Below are 19,979 nucleotides of genomic sequence, written 5' to 3'. Positions count from 1 at the left end.
TAAAGCTTTACTTTATTTAATGTTTTCTCAGAGAAATAAATATTTAAAATTGCCTGCAACACAGTTACTCGCTGCCATAAGAGCTGAAGCAAATACACTTGGAACAAGAAACAAACTGATGACATCAATATAGTACATTCAAAATAGTTAATTTTGACCAATGGACCATGTAAACACTCACACAACGTTTGCAAAGGGACTGAGAAGTCAAAGTCAATTGAATCCAATGAAGGCAACGCTACAGTTTTCCACTTAAGACTAGTTATTGAATACAATGTCGTATTAATGTATCAATTCACTTTGATCAGTTGCCTGTTCCTTATAGCACAATAGTGTCGAGATTCTGATTACAATGTGATTGGTCATTACCGGATCTGTAGTTGCTCAATAATTAAACACGCATACACACAGACAAAACTAGCACTCAGAAAAAAATAACTGGATTTACTGCTTTAACTTTTCAAGTATATGCAAGGTTATTATTATACTCTTACTCTAAACAGTTAAACAATCAATGTGCGTATCTGCATAAAAGGTACTCCATCAGTTTTGTATGGGATCGTCTCGGTGTTGAGCTTTCATTTCATCACCTTTTAGACCTGAGGGAGGTATTTGTAGTGTGGCAAAATTAAAGTCCAACATTCTGAGGTCTTATAGATTTCTTCCAAACTGAATATGTGATTTGGGGCACAGTAGTAAAGCAATAGAATATTGGCATGGTTGTCTATAAAAAAATGATGAGGTGAATCAAAGTTGTTTTTCATGTTTTGCTTTCAAATTTGACTTGTGCTTAAGCACAGTCTACTATAGGTGGGTGACTTGTCTCTGAAGAGTCCAATTTGCTTTTCAAGAAGTAAAGGAGGCTTGTGTTTGATATGTTGTTTGGTAACTTGCTGAATTGTTTATGTGGAGCGAACACACACAAAAGCTTTGGCTGACACTTACTTTGTCTTCTTTGATTTCTACTAGAATGGACTATCAAGTATGAATATTTGTAATGTTGGAGAAAAGGTGCAAAAAATGGCTAGCTATCAGATAGCAAAAACATGAACAAAAAATGCTCCACATGCCAACACTGAATTCATATGAAGCTATCAAATTAAAATACATGATCACTGAACCTGCCTGATAATTGATATCAAGTCTCTGCCTTAAACTGCACTGTGCTTAAATCCATCCCCTTCAAAAGCTGTGCCAGTGAGAGTTATTTTACTACAGATAAAATGGTATTTACACAGAATCCTACTGCTATTATATTAAAGTAATTTCACACACACACATACTACATAAATGTACAGTTTATCTTATAAATAGGTTAAAGTTTACACACTACTGTACATTAATAACCAATTGTTGAGCACTTCAATATAGACAATACTGTACATTCCACATAGTGCCAACGCTGAGGGAAAGTTACACAAAGTGAGCAAGACTACATACAAAAAGCCAAACATAAACCAACCAAGAGACCAAACATGAGGGAAAGGTTATTGTACAAAATTAACAATACAGTATCAGTACGTGACCTACCAACAACATGACAGGGAACCATACACACAAGTCTTCACACTTGTACATACATACACTCTGGACCGGTCTGTGTGGCTCACAGCAGGCCTCCCAGGTTCCGGACTTGTCCGCGTGGCTCACAGCAGGCCATCCAGATTCTTTTCGGCTGTCTCCTTGTCTGGAGAGCTCTCCTGGGGGCTATACTTCTTGTGGTAGTCCTGGAGGATTGTCACTACGTCATGGTGGCCAAAGTGCACGGCCTCATCCATGGGTGTGTTTCCCCACCTAGAACACACACACACACACACAACACTGTAACACACCCTCATCCATGGGTGTGTTCCCCCACCAAGGTAAAACAAAAGGGTGTTAGCTCACCTGTCTTTGGGCACGGGGTTGACTTTGCATGCCTCCAACAGGAAGCGCACCACCTCGCCGTGTCCTGAAACACAAACCAGATTTCTTCACATGAAACTACAGTTATCATCGGTGGCACCCACTGGAAGATGGAGAAAGGGTTATGATGTAGACTCAGTAGGAGAGAGGCACAAAATAGAGAGGGCTTAATTCATAGTGAGCTGTATAAAAGACAGTAGCTCCATGTGAAGGGAAGGGGTTAAGACATAAAGGTGTCCTTACCTTCAGCTGCTGCCACGTGGAGGGCTGTCCTGGAGTCATAGTCCCTCTGCTCCATGTCCATGGACGACAGAGCAAACCTGAGGACAAACACCAGGATGAGTCAAACAAGCCAACGTGTACTGCATACATAAAAAGACAACTATACAAGGTGTCTGTGAAACAGACGTCAAGTTGCTGCAAACAGTAGTCCCGCAATTCGACTTGCTCCGACCAAGCCTCGATCTTGCGACCTCTGGCATGCCAACACAAGTGACCGTCTCATTTTATGTTAATTACTAACTCACTGCTGGTAGACACCCTGCTATTTCATAGCAATGTCATACTGTACTATTGGGTCTGACTTTAATAACAACACTGAATCCAAGGGTACTATGGAAGACTATACACAACAGACAGAAAATAGTCCCCTAATTTTCAGATGTTATAATATATATATATAATTTTTTTTCTTTTTTAACTAAAATGTTACAAAAGTAAAAAAGATGGATGTTTTACACTACAGAACATTTCAAATGCATTCTGTCATGATTAGTGTCTCCAAAGATGAAGTGATGCCAACATAGAAAAACAGATTTGTTTTCATAACTTATCGAACCGGAAACTATGACGGGCCTTTTCTGCCAACTTGGAGAGAGAATTCAGTGTTCTACCTCTTGGTACAGCGGTTCCCCACCAGGGGGTCAAAAATAAGCTTCAGACCTCTCAGAACACATTTGTTCAGATTATTCTGAAACTCCCTCCCCATACTCATCTTGATCCCTCTCTCAATTTGATGAGCTGAACTGGCTACGCTGAATGAACTACTTCAACCGGATAAATGACACCCATCAGTACTCCACCAGAGGGAGCTCTACTGTATATTTAAGAGCTCCATGAGGAAAAACCCATGGCTGTACTCTGCTGCAGTTCTATGCAAAGGATTGCCAAGCTATTTGAAAACTTGCCAGTCTTGCCCACCCTCTGCCATCTCACTGGAGGACCACAATGGAAACAAGCCTTTGGGCTTTGTTGTGTTTTTATCCTCAATAATTTTGTTTTGCTATGTCTCCAGCTGGAGCAGATGACTACTTCTAATTCAAATCAACAAATCAAATCAATCAACCAACCTTCTCAGTGCAGATACATCCCCAGTGTAGGCAGCGAACAGGAGATTTATGACAGACTTCACCTGAGAGAAAACAAAGAGGGGATTTACAACACTGCAACCTTTGTCATGTCCCTGGCCCACCATTCATAGAACATGTGCTAACTCAGAATCAGTGCTTTTCATTGCTATCAATAAAGTATCAAAGCTGTGGCTGAAAACACGTATGGAAGAACTTTTGTATTGTTTTGACAATTGTCTTCATGGTGCACTACCTGAATTGTCTAGAAGGTGTCCCTATTGCTTTAAATGGGAACAACTGCACATGTGGGAAATGCGTCTTACCTTTCACGGTGTAAATCTATTAACACACGTGACCGATGTAAAATTATTTCAATTAGTGTGAACTTCTCGGCGCTAGTGCCAAATTGCTAGTTGTCATCCGACCGGAGATCCATTCGATAAATATTGGTTCCGCTCACCCAAGTTACTACTTGACAAAAATGGAGGACACAAAGAAGTTGATTGTAGTTGTCTCGGCTCATCCCGAAGTGTACGATGCCTCTTTGACAGCATTCCATCATCGTAGAATGGAAAGAACTGCATGGATCTTCTATCTACCAGATCAGTTATTGTCCCTCAAAAACTGACCTGGTAGATATTTAAGTAGTAGTAGTACTTAAGTAGTAGTACTTATTAATAAGTACTTACAAATGACAACTGAGATAGGATATGATCCGATATTTGCGCGCCTGCTCCAGTTCACCACTATTTGGTATTTTTTTATTTGTAGTACATTTCTACATAGGCTGGGCTATTTATTTTAAATAAATTACTATTATGCATCATCAAATTAATTAAATCGACAATTTATTTACAACAAACACAGCCTAAAAGTGTACACCTACATGCTTCCAGCAGCACACACGCCCACCTACGATCAACCACAAGGGGGCGATGCCATGTCATGATCGGGGCTTCCCCATCATAGTCTGCTCGCTGTAACAGAATATACATTTTTCGGGGAGATTTGCTGAATTCTACAAAGTTCGCTGTAGTGGTGGGGTGTGGGGTGGGGTGGGGGGGTGGGGAGAAGGCGGTGTAACCATGTGACGTTGTTCTGTTAGTGAGAGATTTGCGCACGTTGACAAGACATTCCTCCACTGAGCCAGAGAGATTAAGGCACAGACACATTTCCCAAAGCTGCAGTTGTTCTCCTTTAAAAACACCAGCGGCAATCACAGCATATCCAGGTGGTGCAGTCGTGTTGCTCCCGTCAGTACTCACCCGCTGATCTCCCCCCTCCCTACGAGGGTCCAGCTTCTTAGCAAAGTGCCTCATGTTGTCGTAGTTGTGGAAGTTACAGAGAGACACCAGATCCTGCAACACAAAACATCCCCTGGTCAGGTTTGGTACTGCTTTAGAATGGTTCTCTAATAACATCACATTCATCAGTCACTCATTTCAGCACTGACAAATACACTCACAGAACACTTTATTAGGAACACAAGTACACATTCTCATGGTGGAGGTGGTGTAATGGTGTGGAGAATGTTTTCTTGGCACACTTTGGGCCCGTTAATACCAATCAATCATCGCTTGATTTGATCGCCACAGCCTATTTGAATACTGTGGTGCATCCCTTCATGGCCACAATTTACCCATCTTCTAATGACTACTCCCAGCATGATAATGCACCATGTCACAAAGCAAAAGTCGTCTCAAACTAGTTTCATGAACATGACAATGAGTTCAGTGTTCTTCAGTGGCCTTCCCAGTCATCAGATCTGAATCCAATAGAACATCTCTGGGATGTGGTAGAACGGGAGATTCACAGCTTGAAAGTGCACCTGAAAAATCTGCAGGAATTGCGTGATGCAATCATGTTATCATGGACCAGAATCTCAATGGAATGTTTCCAACATCTTGTGGAATCAATGCCACGAAGAATTGTTTTGAGAGCAAAAGGAGGCCCTACCCAGTGTTAGTGTAATGTTCCTAATAAAGTGCTCAGTGAGTGTAAGTACGAGGGTGAGAGTCGTACCGTGCAGAACTGGATGCCCCGTACGCTGTTGCCCAGCTTGTCCAGCGGGGGGGACCAGCACATGACGCCCATCACGTTGGGCACCACCAGCAGAATGCCCCCTGCCACGCCAGACTTAGCTGGAAGTCCGACCTTAGGCATACAGTAGAGGAACAAGAACCTCAGGCATACAGTAGGAACAAGAACCTTGGGCATACAGTAGAGGAACAAGCACCTTGGGCATACAGTAGAGGAACAAGAACCTAAGGCATACAGTAGGAACAAGAACCTTGGGCATACAGTAGAGGAACAAGCACCTTGGGCATACAGTAGAGGAACAAGAACCTTGGGCATACAGTAGAGGAACAAGCACCTTGGGCATACAGTAGAGGAACAAGCACCTTGGGCATACAGTAGAGGAACAAGCACCTAAGGCATACAGTAGAGGAACAAGCACCTAAGGCATACAGTAGAGGAACAAGCACCTAAGGCATAGAGTAGGAACACGTTCACAGGGAATACTGAGCAATCGTGAGCAATGCCCTCTGTGAACACTGACATTTGAGAGATGCCCTTTTTTTTTTAAGGTTATTTTTGTTGGTGGGGCAGTCCCACTCTTATATTTGTTTCCATTTTATTGGATAGAGTGTAGAGAGACAAAGTAAGGAGGAGAGGGTATTTCAGCAGGTCGTGGGCTGGATTCAAACCCATGCCGACATGGAGAGATGCACGTTTTGTCATAACATCTCATTCTCCCAGAGAGGTGGTAGACCAGTGTGCAGTGTGTACAGAGTCAGACAGGCCTACTGCAGGGTGAGGTGCTGGGAGCTTGGCAGATTGGGGACACAGTGGAAAACACAGGGAAACAGGGTGAACAGCAGGCCAGAGAGAGGAGGAAACAAAACGAGGGGAGAGAACGTTCCGGCAGACTCACGTGGAAAGCAAACTGGCCGGAGAAGTCGTACATGCCGCAGGAGTGCATGAGGCTCAGAGTGTTCCTCACGGCCTCAGGGGCCAGCACGCGCTCGCCTGTGATTGGGCAGAAGCCCCCGTTGGCCAGGGTGGCCGCCATGACGCTGGCGCTCTCACAGGTCACCTCAATGGAGCACAGCTATGGGACATGGAGAAACACGCAGAGGACCACATGAACACAGTAAAAAAAACACAGCTCCAGATGTGAACCGTGTACAGAAAAAAAAACACTCTACTGTATTAAAATTCAGTACACACACACACACACACACACGGGTGCCACAGTTAAGATTTCCATACACAGACGTTAGATATTGTTGAGGGTATGAATACTATTACAGAGTGTTGCTAAGCCGTTGTGTGAATGTGTAATAGGATGCACCCACACTAACGTACGAGAGAGTGGGGATATACATCCCTGTAGGTGGTTGGTGGCAGAGAGGAGAGCTAGATGGAGCTAATTGTGTGCCTGAACAGATGGTGAGAGGAGGTATGGTGCTTGCTGGAGGGAGAGCTCACATACCATCAGGCCTACAGGACTTGCTCACCTGAAAATAGAAGTCCAGTATGGAGGTCATGTCTGTCCCCTCAGGAAAACACTGGAGGAATAAATAACAAATCGACAGTCAGAGCCTCACAAAACCCCAAGGTTAAAAAGGTTGTGAACATAATGGCACAGACCACTTAAAATCACTCACTTAATAAAGCATGTGTATACTTAATGTGATCCTATATCTATATGGGGGGAAAGCTTGTGTTAAGCCCATTCCGTAGTCCTCACCCTATAAACCATAGAGATAGAACAGCAAACACTATACATGCCACTTCTGCCATATGTTCCTATTAGAGGTGGTTGAGAACTGGACCACAGTAAGATGGTTGCCACATGGCTCCATTCCAGAGCATGAGGTGTCTGACATCAGCCTGTCTATTGTTCTGTATCCATGCTATAAACACTCACCTTCTTCTCCTTTAGGTAGTAGCCGATAGCAAAGTTTCTATCTCCAGACTCCCGCTCAGACTGGAATCTAGGGCAGAGAGAGTAGTGTTGTCAGCAGCAGAAACACAGGTTTGCTGAAGCTTTCTTCAGTTTCTATTCTCCAAACCAGTGATGCTATCGGTGGTGGTGTTGTTGTGCTTACTTAAGACATCTGAGAAACAACATTACAGAATCCGAACCCAAGGTGGTTAACCGCAACAACAATTTAATTTGTTGTGTTTCCTCTTGTGTACTCACGTGGCATTGCTAAAACCCACATACTCGTTTCCTGCCAGTTTATTCATGAAGTTCATGACCTGCAATTCAATGAGAGCATCACTATCACACCAAGACAGATCAAACAGTATTACAAAGATAATAAATGCACTTTTGGCCAGATGTAAAAAAAAAAAACATAAAAACTGTGCAACATTACTCACATAATCAAATTTTTCAGCATTGCTTGCCCCTTGCTGTAAGACAAAAAGAAAATCACAAGTATAAATGACAAAATATATGTTTGGATAAACATCCCCTAGAGGGCAAACTTCAGACCAATTCAAACAACTACAAGATGAAACTATCAGTAATATACACAAACATCAAGATAACATACATCTATATATCTGCCTAATAATTAGCCATATTGTCTATAATGTTGATGAAATTAACAATAAATTGGATGTGGGTTGATAACTTCTTAACTGCACATATTTGATAAACAAAATCTATCAATAATCGGAAATAAAACAGTATTTAGTAACTAAAGTCATAATATTAAAAAGGAGTTAGGATTAGTGCCCAACTAGTTGGAGATGAAGGAGATTAAATTAACAATTAATACAACATTCAAGCATTTTCAAAAGGGAAAATATTCTACTGTAATACCAACTGTTTTTGAATAGTTTACTGTTAAAAGGAGAGGTTTCAATGATGAGAATAAACATATAGTTAAGTACAATTCATGACAGTACATCTCCATTAACAGGTAGGCTATATCTGAAGTCCATCTATGTGAGTATAGTATGTGGTGATATTCTACATGTCTGCTATCATATTCAACATGTACCACTAGTGTGTGGTTAATGCAGTGGGGTGGAGAGGTTTCAAAGTAGTGGAGAGGTCTAGAAGTACAGACATGTGTGATGAGGGGTGCTCAGTATGTCACTACCCAGTATGGTGGAACACACTGAATTGTGGGATATGAGGAGTGAGCTCATGCTCTACTCAGGAGAGTACTGTCCTATAGGAGGGGACGATGTGGGGATGATGGGATGATCCCCACAAAATCTTTGTTTACAGCTCAAATATAAAATAAATAAAACTGAATCTTTGGCTTTAAGAATACAAATTGGGCAAATAATACAAAAGCCAAATAAATCAAAACAATAAACACAAGGAATTAATCATCTACGAAAAATGGCACATGTTTGTACTAAACCAGCGGTTAGGACCAAAGTGACTATTCTGTTTACCATTTATAATCGAGTATATAAACAGTTTGAAACTATGAGTAGCAATGACTACAGTATGTGCAGCTGTAGAGCAAATCCAGATTTGTTCAATAGGGAAAATAATTGAAAGAAAAAATTACCAACGTCATTGACCTGTTGCAGTGGTCATAATATCCCACAGATCCTAATGCTGTAAAATATGCAACAACAAATAAACCACAAACGAGCCTTCAAAATACATTCATAGTCTGGACCCTGATTTACCATAGAGGAAATACATGTACATCATGCATTGTTTCAGCTTATTTCACCATCTGAGACACATCTGCTCTGTATTAATGGATGCATTACAATGTGGGAGCATCCAATCAGCGGATCAAACAGCCCACCCCAGCCTATAACAATGTGTATAGTGATTGGGTTAAAGTTTAAAAATTAGCACAAACAGAAAGGCACCACATAATTACCCTGTCAAATAAATACCCAAACCAAATTACTTATCTATTAGGTACGGTAGTATCTATGTGCATGTATTGAGTGCGGTATGATAGCACAGTATCAATAAAGCCAACTGTGAACATTCACTCCTCGTTTTAGATGGTATCTACTTCTGCTCTCAGACAGGATAATCATATAGCACCTTTCGATCAGATTTCAACCCCAAATACAACCAGATAGGAACACTCTAACAACTTGGCTTGGTTATGGTGGGAGAAGCAAGCTCAGTTGTTTGCTTCTGTAGGTAGACAAGCCTCATGTATCTGGGAAAATATGCCAAGATTAATTGAAATATGGTACTCATAAGTACGACAGTCATGTTTTGAAGGAAACATGTAATGTATTGCCTATCAGCTGAGGAAGGAAGACAAATTTAGTTTGCTGCCCAATCATCCCTAGAGCTAGAGTAAAATAAAACCTATTGGGAATAGGTTGAAGTCACTCGTTAAAGGTCATGGGAACTAAAATTGTCAATAAGTTTAACTTATTTTGAGTTGAACATCTGTATCTCAAATCATTGAGGCACAGGCATCATTTCCAGAATTTGTATCAAGAGAGGAGGAACAAATAGATACAAATCAGAGATAAAGGGAGCCTACTCTACTGGATTATGTTGCTAAATGTTGACATTGCCTGGCCACAGTACAATGACCTGACAGAGGAAGTTATCAATTGTGAAGCCACCTGCTGTGGAACAATGTGAAGAACATCAGACCAGGACCTATACCTGACTGACCTCTTTAACCTAGGCTGCTTTTCTTATGATTGGAGTGCTTGATCTGTTTAAGTGCAGTGTAGTTGCCATAAAATGTCTAGTATTGTGGCCAAGCAGATATCATCAAATACCATAATTTGTAGAGATGACATGAAAACAACTCTACAAGAGAAGGTCTAAAAGTTGTATTTTTTTGGAGGATAAAGAGGAATCATTTCGATAGAAACCCTAACCCTTGATCGACGGCATGTAGTCAAGTGATTGCTGGGAGTTTAGTATGAAACATACTTGCGTCCTCATGTGAATTATGAAACATGGGCTGGTGGTTATGTAGTAACAAGCACTACAGAAATCGTATGCACACAACATACGTGTCCCGCTCTTGGTCTAGTCTTCAACGAAGCACCTACAATACGGCATTGGAGGTGAATGTGTTTACCGCACAATGTCCCACAAACAGATAAACAGTGCAGAGTGAGATTTAGGAATCAATCCCACATTGAGCAGAAGAGGGCGTCCCCTTATGTCTAACAGCACTTCCTGACAGAGAGGAAGTAGCCAGCCATCATGGCCTGCCTCTTCACAGACATGCACTCCCACCCACTGGTCTTTCATTCAGATGGCAATTATCCATGATTACATGTGTTCATGTGTATGGTTGGGCTGGTCAGACTGAAGAGCAGAACGGCCTCTACCTAGCACCCTCCAGACCCAAAACACTGTCCTGTGTGAGCTGTGTGTACAACTTTGGGAGGCAGCTCAGTGATGCTTTCACTCAACAAATCCCCTTTCAGCATGATTATCTACAGTATAATCTTAATCTCCCCATATAAAAGCTGGTAATCTGGCTAAAGCAAGTCCCCCCCCCCTCTTATTAATTTATTTTTAACATATTTCATTCCATTCTACTTTGTCACTCAGAAGGTAACAAGCCTACGTAAGGCACTAGTGCGCCGGGTACATTTGGTAGAACTATACATTGAACTGAACACAGGCAAGGTTCCGTTTGTCTTTTTCAACATGTTTTTCAAAAACATACATTATCACATGAAATTGAAATGTTACCTTTATGAGGGACGTGCACACGATAGCTCCGGCGTTTACCATGGGGTTATGGGGTTTGTCTGTGGGAATTAATGTGAATACAATGTTTAAAGATGCATTAGACAGAACATTCATTCACAGTTCAATTTGAGTTTCTCAAAACATGATGTTAGAAGACAATGTTCCTATCATTCATTCGAGGTGATGAAGCATGACAAAGTGAGACTTGTCTAAATGAGGCTTTCAAGAGGTTCTCAATTCACTCAACAATTGAACCCTGAAACCAGACATGACACATTTCAGGCATAAGCAGCTAACAGCTTTAGAAGACTCTTCGATGAATGAGGAAATCTGTAGAGCAATACATTTAAAAAAAAAAAGAAAAGCGGATAATGAATGCTGACGGGCGACAGGCGACACAGCTATGTAGTCGAGGACAGAAATAATGAGATACGTAGCCCAATCCCACAGTACTATCCGTACTTCTGCTGTGTGACACCACTCCCCCCTGTTGCTTTAATCTCCTTACGCAACACAACAAAACAGGACAAAAAATAAAAACCCTTCCTCCGCTAGCAGGTTCTCTAAACTCATTAGATCCTGAACCTGAATCTCAGTCCATCATTTACTAACACAATTAGGCTACATTGTTATGAGGTAAGCACAGAGCTTTGCTGCCGCGACACAATAGGCCTGTATAAAGCTATGACTATTGCTGCTACATGCACTTGACATTGTATTACTATTGTTATTATTATAGTCATTACTGCTGCTACTTATACTACACCCTTATGCACGACTACTGTCACTGTTCTATTATACTATATTATATTGTTGATTACTGTTGACTGTTGTTGATCGAGGAGCAAGATCCCAAAGCATTTCACTATATCAATTACACAATTGCTCTGTGCGATGTATGTGACAACGAAAATGTGATTTTGATCAAACAATAATGTATTTTCCTCAAGGACAAGGTCCGTGGTGTGTTAGATCGTACAGAGCCGATGGACACGGCACTGATTCTATTCTGCACCGGCAACACTGCACCGCTCATTAACATTTCATCACACTACCATGGCAACAGACGACATCACCTTGCACTGAATCATAAGACAGACAGACAGACAGACAGCCAGGGGAGTTCTTTACAAATCAACCTTGGAAACAATAGCCTGCACGAAAAATTGTACACGAAATTATCCTGGATCATGTTAGGTATATGCACTGCAATGAGTATCAACATTCGAGCAGGGTTGTGCTGATGTTAGTGTGCAGTAACATGTCAGTTGTGAGTGTGTAAAAGGCACAGAGAGTGATAGACGTGTGTGTCTCACCGTCCTCGTTCAGGAAGAGCTTGTTGAAGCGGAGGCCACTGGGCTCCTTCCCGATGAAGCGATGCACGTACTCCGTGCCGTGGTCGTGCACAGCGATAGCGTACTTCAGGGGCTTCACACATGACTGCAGGCAAAAGGGGACTTTGGTGTCGCCCACAGTATGTCTGAGGGAGAGGAAGAGAGAGAGAGAACCAGGAAAGTGTGTCAACAAGCAGTTTTGTACAGTATACCAATGTGACAAAAGGCTGATGTGTTCCACATTTGCCATGTCACTGCAGCTTGAAAAACAAATGCATTAACTCACTAACTGCCAAAGAATTCCGGGAACACTCACCACCTAGAGTGCAGAGTGTTTTATGTTTATTTACCCATCAACAATAATTTGATTGGCTACAAAATGAAGCATCATAATCTATGCATTTTTGGTGAATAGTCATCCTCGGCACTCTAGAATGTAGACAATTTGGGCGACTTTATTCACCCTCTGCGCTGAATGAGTTAAAACAGCTACCTTTGTCCGTCTACAGTGCACAGAGACACGGCCCAGAGGTCAGGGCTGAATCGGGCCAGCTGGGGGATGTAGTCAGCCACCTACACGACAAAACACAGAACAACGACATACCACACCGGCTCCTTATTCCTCAGGGTCATTTACGCATGAAGTCAAAAACGATGACATCCTCCTGCACCCACCTGCCCTCCTGAGAGGCTTTTGGCGCTATCATGGAGCTCGTCAATGTGGGAGGCAAAGGACAAGAAGTCGGGGATGACAAACTTCTTCCTGAAAGCCTGTGTGAGCAGCACAATGTTGCTCTGGACGCACCTGGGAGAAAACGAGAGATAACAGGTTATGTATCGGAGTCGAGATGTGACACATATGTGGCCTGGGGTGGTCCAGTGGCCTATGCGAGTGCATGCAGCCTGGGGTGGTCCAGAGGTCTAGCACCACGGCCTACAGTCCACACATATGCCCATGACGGCATGGGTTCGAATCCCGCCCATGCCCTCTCCTCCTTACTTTCCTGTCTCTCTCCACTGTCTTTAGCCAATAAAGAAAACACATATAAGAGCGGGACTGCCCCACTCAAATAACCTTTAAGATGTGACACACATACATCAATGGGAGAACACATCAAAGGGAGAACACATTACTGAGAAATAACACCGTAAGGAATTCGCTCCTATGTTGATAGGGCAGCTATAGGATTTAAATCAGATGTATTCTGCTATTCCTGCTGTTACTGTAGTCACTACAGTGCAGTGTGTGCATGCTCTCTCAAGAGTGTTTCATGTGCCTCCCTGGCCACGGCCGCTGCCTATAAATAAAGACAGAGTGAGTTGGCGTGGAGTCAAAGCTGCCTTGCCTGGCGTGTTTGTGTGCCTTCCTGACAGGTGTGTTGTCTTATTTCCTGGATCCTGAAGCGTGGCTCGCTTCAGGTCTGTTTCCCAAGCTGTCAGCTTAGGAAGCTCACTAGGCTGTGTGTGCTATGACATAGGGTTGGAGAGTAACAACCCTTGTTTGTTGGGATAAATAACTGTGGGAAATAGAGTAGCAGGCTACATATCAGCTGTGCAGGAAACAGATACTAGAGTCCTCTTGACAAATGACCGTGTGTTTTTTCCAGCGTGTACCAGATGTAAGAGTGGCATCTAAAATAGATCAATAGATGACCTGAGAAATCTGAGAGGAATCTAGCATGCTTCCAATGAACGGGAATGGACACACAATAGCATGTCCTTATATTACAAAATGACCGGTGCTAGACAGATTACCACGACAACCTAGCAGAGATGGTGACGGGCTGACTTACTTCTTGAAGAGGTGGCGGTCCAAGGCTCCGTCTGAGGTCGTCTTCACGGTGATCTTCAGCATCTCCATACATTCCTTCAGCCGGGGGTCTCCCGTACGCAGACCTGTGGCTTTCAGCGCCTACAAGAACGTGGCTCGTTTTTAGAGGCTTGAAAAACAGCAGGGTTGTATTCTGACAACAACTTAAAGATAATGTGTCATGTCAAGAATATGATTAGGTCTTTTCTTGAGATATCGAAGAAAAGAGAGTAGATCAGATGGAGAATCAGTCATTACACCTGCTGCCCAGACACATTGGAAGATGTTAAGCAGATTTTATTACGCTGCAGACCTTCCTGATTGTTCAACAATCCAACGTCTATTTACATTTTCAGAGTACCAACAAAAATCACTGAAAAGGTCACTTTGTCAAAGGCACCATGACCAGTGACCACCATCGTGCAGGGCAAACCGTGTTACAGACTTCCCACTCACTGTGGTAAATTTGTGAGCTGGGATTTTTTCTTGGCCCTCTGCGATGGTGTAGAACAGCAGATCCTCAAGACTAGGCAGGATGCCTGCCTTTCTTCTCCTGGGGAGACACCACAAACAGACGGTAAGGAACATCCAGGCCGCTGACGAGAACAAGGAGCTCTAGAGGCAACACTGTAGGTAACTGCAGCAGGGGCAACTAGCTATACTGTAGGGAGAGGCGGTGAGTGTTTTACATTTTACTGCCCCAGCTTGAAGGAAAAGATTGAACACTGCTCTCAGAATACCAGTCAGAGGGGTTTTCAAGCCATTATGGTTCAAGGAGAGTTTGGAATGACAATGTTAACATGAGGCTATGTACTTGCTGTTCGCAAGGTAGCTTTGTCAGTTTGATGTCACCTTAAAGACACAAACCTAGATTGGTTACAGCCACAGCTGTGTAGAGTAACGCCCAGAGCGTATGACGTAGTATTCGGCTGGTCACTGACTAGTATTATGCGTAGCAGTTCTAAATCCTTTCCACTGGAAGGAGAGTTAGTGTATGTTAGAGGTAGATAGGAATATTCAAATGAGCTTGCAGCAAGCTCTCTGCTATGATTCATATGCATTGATTGGATTTGTAAAAGCTCCGGTGATGGGAGCTCAGGCTGAGTCCTGCGATGCATCATGGACAGACAATGGAGCGGTATCCCAGCTCTACCGTCTGCTCTAGAGAAGACATTTAGAAAGTGAGCTTTAGTAGGTAGATCCCTTCATCGGACATCCAGTAATGACTCAAGACTCCCCTCTTGTTTCCTACTGAGGTTGATTGGAAAGGCATTGGGTCAACTCTTAGGCCTAGATAACTCTTGTAGTAGGCCTATTTGTATTATTTTTCAGAAATCTGATAGGGCCTCTTTAATTGACTCTGTGGTCCATTTGTGGCGTCATTACTGGATGGCTGATGCCTGCTAGTGAGGAATGCTACATCACACGTAAGTAGGGGGAGTCAAGCGCAGTCGCTTGGACATTTCAGGGTAAAGAAATGAAGAGCAGTCAGCTGCAAGGCTTAGCCTGTCAAAAATTACACTTCACATCTACAGTGTATGAATAAATAGATACAAATACTTACACACAAATGCAAAGCAAGCAGATCAACGAGAGGGAGAGAAAATATGCAGTGAGTAAATAAGTGGCAACAAACTCAATAGCATACACATCATCATCATCATCATTATCATCATCAACATCAGGCAGATACCATTTCAAACAGAAAGAGGACAAAACTGATATGCTGATTCATGATTAACAGACTTGAATTCAATAATCAGGGCACTCAACCAAAGATGCAACAAGAAGAATTACATCATCTTGGTCAAGTAACTAACTAACTAACTGGTGTTGTCGCTATGACCAGAACATCAAAGAATCCAGTGTCATTTTTGCCTTTGAGTCGTCCACTGTCCACTAAAACACTACTCGACAGTTTGCTCCAAACAGCCTAGAAGTAAATTAGGAATACACTATCCACTTCACGGTCATGGTCTCTGTCTTGACCGCAGGACAGGAAGCACAGAGGCATGCTACCGGAAGCAGCAGGTGAGAGGTGGAGAGGGAGACATCTGGATGGATAGGGGCTGCAATCAATTCTCACTCTGCCTCGGCTGCTCCCCCTCTGCCCCTCCTTCTCTGCCTCCTCCCTCTCAGTCTCTCCTGCGTGTGAGGTCAGCTGTGTGCGTGCCTCAAAGGGCCTAGTTATAAGCCCTGCGCGCCACAGAGCCTATAACAGCACGCTCCTACTCCTCCTAATGGAGGCAAGGTGCCTGGAACGATCAAGGTTGAACATTATATGCTATAGGCTACAGGGTTCGGTTGGCATGGCAATGGGACTAAAATCATAATCAGGCTAGACTAAGACTGTCAAAATGCTCATAAGGCTAGGCCTCTATGTGTGACTGGGGGCTAACACCTCTACATTGCTGCATGCATTGCTGCAGAGACAGACACCAGTAAAACAGCTTGTTGCAGAATGTTCAAGGCGAGTATTTCGAGGGGTAGCAGAGAGCATTTCACATTTTAAAAAAAGACCTTTTTAACGGATCGGTACACGGTATCGGGCGGTAATCAAGTTCACGATTGAGAAATCTACACCGGTGCATCTCTAAAATGTCAGCAATACAATGGCGTAGATGGTTACAGCTAGGCCAACCAATCCAACAAGGCTGAGTTTTGATAACATTATCAATGCACTTGAGCCTGACATTTTGTCTGCCATCTTTATATGACCAAGTGTATCATCATGGTGTCACAGTAGACTGGTTGGAGTGGAGGGGCTGTAGATTAGAATCTGATGTTGACGGTACCACAAAAATCAATCAGTGATAGTGAGTGACTCATCTTAGTGCTGCAGTGCAGTACGAAGGACAAAATCTCTCTCTCTGCACTAAATTGCAACTCCAGGATAGACAGAAACTGAAGCTTACTCAACTCTGAATCAAACCAGAAAAAAAACACTAAAAGAACCAATCCCAATGCAACACTACGTAGGTCTATATCAGGCTAGTCGCCAGCCTTCCTACACTGATCCCACAGGACTCTTCTGAGGTTGAACCTTGACTGAGGATGCTGTTGGCAGTAACAACACTGTACAGATGGCTGACAACTAAAGCAAATTAACCATGTAGGCCTATAGAAAACCAGAGGGGACCTGCTGTACAATCAACATTGAGCAATGAGGCATAGGCCTATCACTATAATGCACGTTTTCTGGGAAAAGTGGGCCGTTTGGTGATAGAATCCCCCCCTCCATTTGAACGGAGAGTATGGCGGCAAACCGTAACGCAATTGGAGCTTGGGAGGCGGTTATTCATCCGGTGAATTTCACCAGCGCCGGGGATTCTATCAAACGAATGCCGAATTTAGGATTCTAAAAAAAAATAATAGTGTCCTTGAAAGAAGCAAGCTCATTATATCATGATGGACGGATGATATTCAATATGCTTTGTAGGCCTACCAGTGGACCCCCATCCTGCATGCTAAGATGAACAGCGCTCCCATTTGGATATTAATCCCATTATTGAACATAACATGGCAGGGGCACAACATGATGGTCTTATCAACTGGTCCAAAGGAGAGCAAATATCCACAAGTTGATAAGCAGTTCATAGTCTGCCAACTCAAATACAGTTTTCTGATGCAGATTTAGCCTCGTACAAAACATTCAATTGAATTACATTATCATGCGGTCTGAGGAAACAACTGGGCCTATAAGAGGGGCCAAGGAATCTGACATTCTGAGCACGTCTCTGGATCAGCACAGACTGACCTTCAAGCATCATTGGGCACAGGCAAACCAGATCTCAATCACTGGGGGAATACCCTCTTTCTGATAGCAGACAAGATAGGAACATTCCACAGTCGTGTCTCCTGTACAGTCCGAGACCATAACTTTGTAACATCATCAACGGGGCTACACCAACCCATCACAAACCATAACTAGCAAGCATCAGTAAAAACAGAGGGGCTAAATCCGTCAACATGTCACTAGAGGAAGCTATGCATGGCGTAGGCAGCTTGTGACATGGTCATGTCTTCATAACCCATCCTACTACCACACATCATTATAGTACACAGGACAGCGGTATCGGCTCAGTCTGTGTGCCATTCCACGGTCCTTACACTACCGCCAGAGTAAACACGACATGATCGCTCCTCATGTTCACTGGTCAAACTAGAGCAAATAGCAAATATTGACTCATATCTGATACTATGTCATTTAATTCATGAAATGTGGTTATATCAGACGGGTGACAGACTGACACTGCAGTCACACAGCCAGCTCGTACAACCGAACACTCACTTTTCCGCCGCCGCCTCCTTGCTCGCTTCATTCGTTGGGTCCGTTACCGAGCCGTTGTCGGTCTTGGTGCAGAGGCTTCTGTTTCCGTGGATCTTATACCGCCAAGGTCGCCCTCCGACGGCATGCTGGAGGGACTTGACTCTGCTCACCGACCTGACATCTGTGATCACACAAGCGGTGCTAAAGCTAACCGCGACTGATGGTGACGCTTTATTTCTTATCAAAGGACGCGTCAGGTTGGACTGAAACAACTCCTTGAGCGCTATCGAAGACCGAAAATGTAACATTTCAATCCTATCTCGCAGAGAAAGGTGAACGGTTAAATCAATAACCTAAACGGCAAATGCACTCAATTCCAATGCGGTTTAATATCAATGTGGTTGGGATTGTGTCGCTGTGGAGAAGAACGGTTCAGTGACTCACGACTCTGAAATGTTGTTTAGTGGACAGAAACCTTTAGTTCACGCCCTACAACGAATCCTACTGACTGGTATTAGCGCGTCCCCCCTTCTAATTGGTTGCGCTCGTTATCAATCACAATCCTTTTCCTCAGCACCGTGGCAGCAAATATGCCGGGTGCGTTTATTATAAAATAATGTGTATTCCTGCCTGTGCAGCATCTATCCACTAGCAAAGTGTGCATGTTATGTTATTGTTTTCCTCAAAGTCAACAGTAGTGTCGTATTTCTGTAATTCAGGGAAACTCATATTGAGACACTGAATAAAATGGTAAATGATGATATGTATTCCATGTTCCATCTTCTTTTACGACAATAGCATTGTCATTGGTAGTGGTTATTGCCCCCACACTATCAGTTGATAAAAATCATACACCAATCAACACAATTCTATGTTGGTTTGGTTGAATGTCACTCCAATAATGATGAATGATGATAATGATAATGATAATGAATTATGCCTACGGATGCTAACGTTGGCAAGTCGGATGCTATCTGGATAAAGACAATGGCCAGGAGTTAGACATCGTGCTCAATTCAGGGCATACATGCTGCCCAGGTAGACCATACAGTACATGGTACATGTATGCGTTCATGTTGTTCAAAGTGTGATAACTAGATGCCAATGACATTGATCCAGATTTTTGTCAGAGCAGCAGAGCCATCAGCTCTAGTCACACATTCTGAAATGCTGTCTGGTCATCTGAAATTAAACTAGAGTGACATTACAATGCCCAAAACTAACAACGCAGGCCTCCAACACAATCCACTGGACTGATCCTCTGCTTTTCAAAAGCTAACCCTTTCACTGGGGTTTAGGTAAAAATGGGTCTCTTTAGGAGGCAACAATCACAGGGGTGATATTTATTTTAGCCTCCAGTTTCAAAAGTATGAGGAACAGCAATATGCATCAAGAATGTGTTAGTGGAGACACTGTGCTGAAAAGAAAATTCAGAATAAATATATGCCCTGAGTAAAAGAAAAATAATTCCTTGGAGGATATTCCTGATTATAAATAGGACCACACTGCTCAAACTCTTCCTTTCTCTCTTCCTGTCTGAATGAGCCTCTCCCCTGCTTTTGTCTTAGCCTGACACCCTGTGGTCAATATACATATTGCATTTAATTAAATGATAACATACTGAGTT

At 43.0% G+C, this 19,979-nt stretch overlaps 1 protein-coding gene across 1 annotated transcript; it reads right to left on the bottom strand.

The window, feature by feature from the left end:
* Window positions 1–1,260: 1,260 nt before the first annotated feature.
* glsa (glutaminase a) lies at window positions 1,261–18,752 on the bottom strand. Its single transcript, XM_083684785.1, has 18 exons — window positions 18,374–18,752; window positions 14,539–14,635; window positions 14,066–14,184; window positions 12,948–13,077; window positions 12,766–12,845; window positions 12,255–12,418; window positions 10,939–10,997; window positions 7,647–7,679; window positions 7,465–7,523; window positions 7,189–7,255; window positions 6,776–6,826; window positions 6,190–6,366; window positions 5,277–5,408; window positions 4,520–4,612; window positions 3,255–3,316; window positions 2,149–2,225; window positions 1,888–1,951; window positions 1,261–1,794 (listed from the first exon to the last, which is right to left on the bottom strand). The coding sequence occupies exons 1-18, from the start codon at window positions 18,658–18,660 to the stop codon at window positions 1,647–1,649; spliced, it is 1,899 nt and encodes a 632-aa protein (XP_083540911.1). The 5' UTR covers window positions 18,661–18,752; the 3' UTR covers window positions 1,261–1,646.
* Window positions 18,753–19,979: the final 1,227 nt, after the last annotated feature.

Source organism: Argentina silus (genome assembly GCF_951799395.1).
Source record: "Argentina silus genome assembly, chromosome: 14".
NCBI lineage: Eukaryota > Metazoa > Chordata > Actinopteri > Argentiniformes > Argentinidae > Argentina > Argentina silus.
Note: the sequence above shows the minus strand (reverse complement) of the source record. Positions and strands in the feature narration are given on the sequence as shown.

Coding starts and splice junctions, on each gene's coding strand:
- glsa (XM_083684785.1), bottom strand. CDS start 18,660: ATGTTACATTTTCGGTCTTCGATAGCGCTCAAGGAGTTGTTTCAGTCC. Junction 7,680..10,938: donor TGTGCACGTCCCTCATAAAG/GTAACATTTCAA, acceptor TTTGTCTTACAG/CAAGGGGCAAGCAATGCTGA. Junction 5,409..6,189: donor CCGGCCAGTTTGCTTTCCAC/GTGAGTCTGCCG, acceptor TGTATGCCTAAG/GTCGGACTTCCAGCTAAGTC.